The 7,682-nt window shown below is 54.4% G+C and overlaps 1 protein-coding gene across 1 annotated transcript; it reads right to left on the bottom strand.

The window, feature by feature from the left end:
* Window positions 1-612: 612 nt before the first annotated feature.
* Window positions 613-7,461, bottom strand: SLC3A2 (solute carrier family 3 member 2). The gene is made up of 9 exons (XM_030331392.1): window positions 6,710-7,461; window positions 5,842-6,015; window positions 5,145-5,239; window positions 3,264-3,332; window positions 3,101-3,159; window positions 2,759-2,939; window positions 2,502-2,645; window positions 1,208-1,291; window positions 613-1,095 (listed from the first exon to the last, which is right to left on the bottom strand). The coding sequence occupies exons 1-9, from the start codon at window positions 7,140-7,142 to the stop codon at window positions 748-750; spliced, it is 1,587 nt and encodes a 528-aa protein (XP_030187252.1). The 5' UTR covers window positions 7,143-7,461; the 3' UTR covers window positions 613-747.
* Between the last annotated feature and the right edge of the window lie 221 nt (window positions 7,462-7,682).

The following is a 7,682-nucleotide window of genomic DNA, read 5'->3' as shown; positions in this document are numbered from 1 at the left end:
CCAGTTCCCTTCCACCCCAAGCCCCTGCCTCTCTTCCTGCCTCACTTTGTCCTCTTGGAACACCATCACTATATCCACGGCACTTGAAATTGTATTCACCTTATTTCTTCTCCATTCCCTCACTAGACTAGAAGCCCTAGAAGACTAGAAGAGAGGGATCTTGTACTTCGTCCTCTCCTGTGACCCCAGGACCTAAAACGATTCCTGTCACATGCTGAGTGCACAACAGATTCTTGTTGAACGAATGCCCTCTAGTACCCTTTAGAAGCATCTCTTAGGAAACAGGCCACCTGGCTCCCACTCCTTCTCCCTGAGAGGCCAAGTCTGCAAAAAACAGGAAACCTGACCACACTTGGCTGGAGACCACTGCTGAGGGGGATAAGGAAAGAGTCAGTAAGACCGAAGACCTCCAGGAGAGGACCCTGACCCAGACACTAGCCCTGGCCCTCATACCTCCTTGTTGTTATGAGCCTGGAAGGCCCCTCCCTCTCTGGGCTGGAGCAGGTGCATGGAACTCTCTAGCCCTGATCACTGTCTTTGTGTGTGTGCACGCATGCGTGCACGGAGGAGGGGGTAGATTCCTGCTGTGACCGAGTAAGGGAAGACAAGACCTCACCAGGCAGGAGTGACTTTTATTTGAAGCCAGAAAACACCTCTCAACTGTAATCTGTGACCGTAAAAAAAAAAAAGAAAAGAAAAGAAGCCAGGACCCAAAGGGCCTGGGGAGGGGAGGGGTAATGGGTCCTGTTAGGCCACATAGGGGAAACGAAGCAACAGCCCCTCATGAGGCTCCACATTTAGGTGCCCCAGCTCAAGAGAGGCCCCCTCCTCGCGGCCCAGGTGGGTGCTGAGCAGCAGATTGACCTTGGTTGGCAGGCTGGCAGTGGCCGGCAACCTGGCTGGTTGGCCGACATCCCCGAAGTTGAGCACTACCAAGAAGCGCTCGTTCTGGTCCCACTGGCGGACGTAGGCGAAGAGGTCAGGCCCGGAGGAGAGTACATGGAAATCCCCGTGCAGCAGGGAGCGCTCCTTGCCTCGCTGATCACTCAGTCGCCGGAAGAGAGAGAGGAGGGAGCCAGGGTCTTCATTCTGGCCCTGCAAGTGGTGGTCACAGCAAGAAAGGATAAAGGACACCCCTGGGTGCAACCTCCTACACGCCACCTGCCCACCCTCGGCCAAGCAGGTCTGGCCCACCCCAAACCCTTACCTTTACAGTCATGTTGTTACTTCCAGGTTCTGAGGTGTCGGAGAAGCTGGATTCATCCCAGGGCATGATTGGAGCCTTCACAGGCTGAAAAGCCAGGAAAACAGGATTGGGGAAAGGCCTGGGCCTGCTCTCCCTTCGCCTTCTGTTCCCAGCCCCATCCATGTAGAGCCTCCCCCCGACGCTGGGCTAACTTCTACTGGATAAGCAAGGCCGGCCCCCGAGTCAGGTCCCTGCCCGCACTATCGCGTCAACGTGGAGGGCTTTTCTCCCAGACACAGGGTTAGCTCCCTCACTGCCCTCCACTCCCCGCTCAGGTGTCTCACTAGATCTTCTGTGGCCACACGATGGCAAACATCCCCCATCCCATTCTCTAGGCCCCTGACCCTGCTCTCTTTTGCACACAGCACTTAGCAGCACTGAGCACCTTTAGTTTTTGTTTTTGTTTTTTTTTTTAACATTTACTTATTTTTGAGAGAGAGAGAGGCACAGCGCAAATGAGGGAGGTGCAGAGAGACAGGGAGCCACAGAATCCAAAGCAGGCTGCAGGCTCTGAGCTGTCAGCCCAGGGCCGGACGTGGGGCTCCAACTCACAATCCGTGAGATCATGACCTGAGCCGAAGTCGGGTGCTTAACCTAGACTAAGCCATCCAGGCGCCCCAGCATTGGGCATCTTTATTCTCTTTGCTTATTATCTAACTTCCCCACCTCCAGCTCTTCTGTGCATTGCTGTGTCCTCTGTGCATGGCATGTAGGAATTACTCCAGAAAACCGTGGAATAACTGCACGACCAGTTCTGTAAATATCAGCTTGGGTGTCAACCTCTAACCCTGCGGCTAGAGCTAAGTGAACACCATGCTCTTACCCCATCTCAGCACTGGCTACCATGCGTTTCTCTTACTCCTCTGGGTCCCCCACTAAACTAGGAGTTGCTGGAGGGCACAAGCCCAGCTGAATACCTACCTGCTGCCCACTGAACACATGAATGAGAATGAACGAACCAACCAACCAACCAACGGATGGCTCCCATATGGAACACCTACCAGGTACCAGGCATCGCATCTTCAAATATGCTCTCATTGAATCCCAACTTCCTTCCAAGAAATGCAAGGCCCCAGAAGACATGATCAAGACTAGGGCCGTGAAGTAAGTTGCCGAGGCCACGCAGCTACCGTGGCTGACCAGGAGTCAAACGCAGTTCCCCCCAAGGCTCACGTCTACCGGCTGCCATCCACAGAAGCATCGTGATGCGGGAACACAACCTCCCCCACTGCGCCAGGGAGGCAGCAAGCCATACCTGGCCAGGCAGGGCAGCGGCCTCCAAGCCGATCTCATCTCCGTAGCTGAAAACCGGGGTCCCTGGCAGGGTGAAGAGCAGCAGGTGGTAGAGGCGGAGAAGATGAGCCGGCACGAAGGAAGTCAGGAGCCCCGCCTGAGACAACTGCAGGGATGGATGCACTGGTGAGCCCGAAAGCCCGTCTCTGCCTCCGTCTGCCCACACCTTTCGTCAAAAAGGCCTCCTCCCTCGCCTCGTCCCCCGACTGTGGTACTCACGCTCCAGCTGCACCAGCGACTATCAGTGGCATTCAAATACTGGGTGACCAAGAATTCTATATGCTTCCCGGTGGAAATGGAGTCTGACAGGTATGAGCTAGTCAACAACAGGTCCTTAGTGGATCCAAGGAGGCTCAGAATCTGCTGAAGGTCAGAGGACTCAGTCCCTGCGATCAAGAGCCTGCAGAGGGCAAGGCAGGGGACAAGGTTGGTAAAGAACAAGCAAAGAATGAGAGTGAAGAAAGTTCTTTGGGCTAGGAAATCGCCCATTCCTTGGGTCTGGCACTCTACTGGGGGGTTCTCACCATGAAGCTGAGTTGGCGGGGGAGGTCTGGCACCTACCTGTCTTCGCTGAAGCTCTTGGTGATGTTCTGCCACTCAGCCAACAACAAAGACGCATCCTAGAAGAAAAGAAACAAAGTCAAGGAACAGAGAACGCCAACAAGCCCTGACGAGTCCCTCTGCTCTCACCCAGGCTCTGCCTCTCACATGGAAAGAAACTCACCGTCAGATTCTCCACGTCCCGAACCTGGAACCCATCCACACCAGCCTGCAGCCAAAAACTCAGCGCATCCTATAGGGAGGGGGCAAAACAACAGAGGAAGGGCTTCAACACTCTGATGCAAAGGCTTAGAAAATCCAGCCCACGCTAAACCTCACCTACCACGCACTTCCCTATGACCTTGGAAGAGTCACCTGCCTTGACTGGCCTCACTTAACCATCAGCCTTCAGCTCCCTCCCATTCTACACCATCACTGATTCTTTTTTTTTTTTTTTTTAAGTTTATTTATTTATTTTGAGAGAGAGAGAGAGAGAGAACACACATGAGCAGGAAAGGGGCAGAGAGAGGGAGAGAATCCCAAGCAGGCTTCACACTGTCAGTGCGGAGCCTGATGTGGGGCTCGAACTCACAAGAACTCACAAACGGTGAGGTCGTGACCAGAGTCCAAACCAAGAGTCAGATGCTTAACTGAGCCAGCCAGGCGCCTCTCACCATCACTGATTCTTAAAGTTATAGCATTTCACTTCTGTATTCCTCCCCATTACAAATCACACAGCTTCTCCTTTGATATAGAAAAGGCCTAAGAGAAAAAGTATGTTGATAAACATAACTTCACTTAGGAGTGCCTGGGTGGCTCAGTCCGTTGAGCATTGGACTTTGGCTCAGGTCATGATCTCACAGTGCGAGGGTTCGAGCCCCACATCAGACTCGCTGCTGTCAGCACAGAACCTCACTTCTGGTCCTCTGTCTCCCTCTCTCTCTGCCCCTTCCCCTGCTCACGTGCTCGCTTGCGGGCTCGGCGCTCGCGCTCGCGCGCTCTCTCTCTCTCTCTCTCTCTCTCTCTCTCTGGCCAAGATCAGAAGACAAGTATACTTACTCCTCTCCCGGTGTCCTGAGGCCAGGGGAGGGTGTGTGTAAGAGAGCAGGTCAGAGCAAGGCCAAAGATGAAAGAGTGAAGTTCAAAGCACAGCCCCAGGGCAGTTCAGATGAAGATTTGAGAAGAGAAGCCAGTTCTGCAAAACAGGCCCAGGCCTGAAGTCCTGGCATTGGTGGGCACGAGACATGGAACCCCACCCCCAAGACCCCTTTTCCCCTTTCTGTCTCACCTCTTATCTCCATTTTCACCCGAGGCTACCAGTCCTCAAGCCATACCATCTGAAAACATCCCCTCATCAATAACTTTTAAGAGATTATATTTTGTTCTATACCCCTGCTGAACTGGCCAGTGTCCTAGAACCCAGGCATTAGGAGCTTGGATAACAAAGTCCCACTTGCAGCCTGCTGGGTATAGTCTTTGAGCCTATACCTGTATTCAGGGAAAGCAGGTTACAGAAATGAGACTACTTGAGACTTCAAATCCTAAGCACCTCAAGCCCCTCTGAACCCTAGCTTCTTCACTGACAGATTAGAGATGAAAGAGACCTTGTGTGGTTACAGAGAAACTTAGAACACATATCCAAAATACTTGGCATGGTCCCAGACGCATAAGACCACAATGCTTACAACTTCAGACTGGGCTCCCCTCCAAAATACATCAAACAAGAACTGGGAAACCAGACACGGCAGGATTCCCACAGAGAAACAGCTTCCTCTCCCCCAAAGGAAGAAAAGTCAAACCCAGATCGCCATCTGAGAAATTCCTTTCCTGGCACTGTTACCATCAGAGTCGAGGAAACAAGGAAAATGAGTGACCAGAAAAGGAACAAGCAAAACCAGGGAGCATTGTTGGCCTACCCTCTGCCTGTGGGAGGGGTGTGCCAGCTCGGCTCCAAGGAGCAAGGGGCCCCTCAGCTGGAGCCAGGCTAGTTTACAAGGGCTTGCTAGAAGGATCAACACAGCCCCAGCAGCCAACTCCCACCTGCCATCGGCGCCAACACACTTACCTTCATCTTGGCGGCCACAGTGTCAATCTGAGTGGGGAGGAACCATGAGTTCTGGCCCTCATAGTTGGGAGTGAGGTCCAGAATGACCCGGATGCCTGGAACGATGGAGGAAAAAAGGGAGTCAGGAGAAAGACGTTGGGGTGTCAGGAAAGGAAGAAATCAACAAATACAAGTTGGTGGACTACTCCCTATGTATCATTTGGCACAAAAAGCTTAGATTTGAACCCCGGCAAAACCTATTCCATTGAAACAAAGATGTGAGTGGAGGGGTTGAAAATATCATCGGGCAGAAGGCATGTAGTGTAGTCCAGAAGGCTAAACTAGGGGGCCCTGGGCTCCCCAACCCCAAAGTGAATCCTCTTAAAATAAGACAAGATTCTATTTGGATATTGTTCTCAAAAGGATCCATTCCTTTACAAGTTTAAAGAACACTGAATCAGCAAAAGCCTACATTTTGCAAATAAGGACACTGAAGCCCAGAAGGTAAGTGAATGCGCACACATCCAAGTAGAAAGTCTCTGCACCATTTGGCAAATTAATTTTAGGCTGAAGCCTAACAAACTGCAGGGAGCTTGTACCTGCCTTAGAAAACTCAGCCAGACAGGAGTAAACCAAACAAAAACCCTGTCCTGTCTTTTCTGTGGCCAGAAGGCCAAGCCCTTCCCAGCTGCTTCCTTGGCAACTCCGGGACACCCACTCTTTTTCTTGGCCGACTGCAAGAGATTGTCAAAATCTTCCTTGGAGCCGAGAACAGGGTTGATCTGTTCCAAGTTGGTCCCAGCGAGGTCATCTTTCTGGTTCTTGTGAATTGGGCCCAGCACAAAGCCTTTCACCTTCAGGGTGCTCAGGTAATCGAGGTGCCTCTTCAGGCCTGAAATGGGGAAGCAGATTTAAAGTGAAGGCCCTCTGAGGGGCACCTGGGTGGCTCAGTCGGTTGAGCGTCAGACTTCGGCTCAGGTCATGATCTCAGAGTCTGTGAGTTCGAGCCCCGTGTGGGGCTCTGTGCTGACAGCTCAGAGCCTGGAGCCTGCTTCTGATTCTGTGTCTCCCTCTCTCTCTGACCCTCTCCCCATTCATGCTCTGTCTGTCTCTCTCTCTTTCTGTCAAAAATAAATAAACATTAAAAAAAAAAACTTAAAGTGAAGACCCTCTGAGAGGTCCTTGATCGCCCCTCTTCTCTTCTCCCCTCCCGCAGGAACTAAGTGTTGGGGAACTAAGTGTTGGGCCTTGATGGCCCCTCTTCTCCCCTCCGGCAGGAACTAAGTGTTGGGGGGAAGTGAGCCTGAATCACGAGACTCAGAGGAGCTGACGCAAGGTGCCCGGTGCATTACTTCAGAAACCGTCAGCTACAGGCTTCGCAGGGTAAGTGAGGACGCTGAGTCAGCCATCCTCGTGGAAGAGGGCGTAGGGGCAGTTTTCTTCAAAGAAGGAATGGAGAAGCTACATCTCCGGCTTGAGGGTGCGGAACCGAGTACAGAATGGGGGGGTGGACAACCGTCGGCGTCAATCTGGGGACAGGATCGGAGCCGGTGGCCCGATAACCCAGGGTCGCGCCCACAGCTCACCCGCTAGGTCGCCCTCCTCGTGGCCCTGGAAGGCCAGCAGGTCGCCGATGCGGTAGAGGGCGCCTTTGTGCCACCAGCTCTGCGCGGGCAGCTCGCGGCAGCGCGGCGCCCGCACAATGATGACCACCGCACCCGCCAGCATGCCGAGCCAGCCGAGCCAGAAGAGCACCAGCAGCGCCCAGCGGGTGCGCACCCAGCCGGGGCTGCCCGCCACCTTCAGCAGCTCCTCCTTAGACAGGCCAGTGAACTTGGCCGCGGCCGCTGCCTCTGCCTCGTCGTCGGCCACCTTGATCTTAACCAGGCCGTTCTTTTCCGCGCCGCTCGCCACGACTACGGCCATGGCTGCCCCGGACGCCGCATTCATCGGCTGCTTCTCGGGCTCCATTTCGTTCAGCTCCACCTCCTTCATGTCCACCTCAGTGTCCTGGCTCATGATGCCTGCGGAACCGGCGATACGATGCAGTCTGCGATCAAGCGGTGGCTGGACTCTGGCCGCGACCTCCCCGCCCCAACTCGGCCTCCGAAGAATTCGCGATCACGCGCAGCTCAGGCTACAGTGTTCGCGTCTGCGGTGGGAAGGGCGCAGCCTACCGGAAAGAGACGGGGAGCCCCGCCCCTGCCCGCCCCTTAAAGAGGAACGGCCCCGATTGCTCTTTCTGAGACAACACGGGTGGGCGGTGGTGGGGGGACTAGGCTCCGGAGCACGCTTCCCACCGCTGCGCGCCTCAATTCCCCCTTCTCGAACCTGTTTACCCCTAAAGTTCCTCCTAGTCGAACGCTAAGAAGGTTGAGCGCGGAGCCACCTCCAGGTGGGCGGAGTCTGATTTGTCTCCGCCCCGAGGAGTGGAAAGGGAGGGGACTTCCAGCACCGCGGGTGGCCCTAGGGCCCCTCTTCGCCGCCGTCGAAGGCTGGGCCCCAACGCCGTGCTCCGTTCGCCCCTGGCCCTGGGCTCCAACCACCGCGTGGTGGGCC

This window comes from Lynx canadensis, chromosome D1 (genome assembly GCF_007474595.2).
Source record: "Lynx canadensis isolate LIC74 chromosome D1, mLynCan4.pri.v2, whole genome shotgun sequence".
Classification (NCBI taxonomy): Eukaryota; Metazoa; Chordata; class Mammalia; order Carnivora; family Felidae; genus Lynx; species Lynx canadensis.
The sequence above is the reverse complement of the archived record's forward strand: the minus strand, read 5'-3'. Positions and strand labels throughout refer to the sequence as shown.

Excerpts from the sequence above, each read along its gene's own strand:
- SLC3A2 (XM_030331392.1), bottom strand. The coding sequence starts at position 7,142 with ATGAGCCAGGACACTGAGGTGGACATGAAGGAGGTGGAGCTGAACGAA. Across the intron at positions 3,160-3,263 it reads GGGACGTGGAGAATCTGACG|GATGCGTCTTTGTTGTTGGC; the intron begins GTGAGTTTCTTT and ends CTTTTCTTCTAG. Across the intron at positions 2,940-3,100 it reads AAGAGCTTCAGCGAAGACAG|GCTCTTGATCGCAGGGACTG; the intron begins GTAGGTGCCAGA and ends TGCCCTCTGCAG.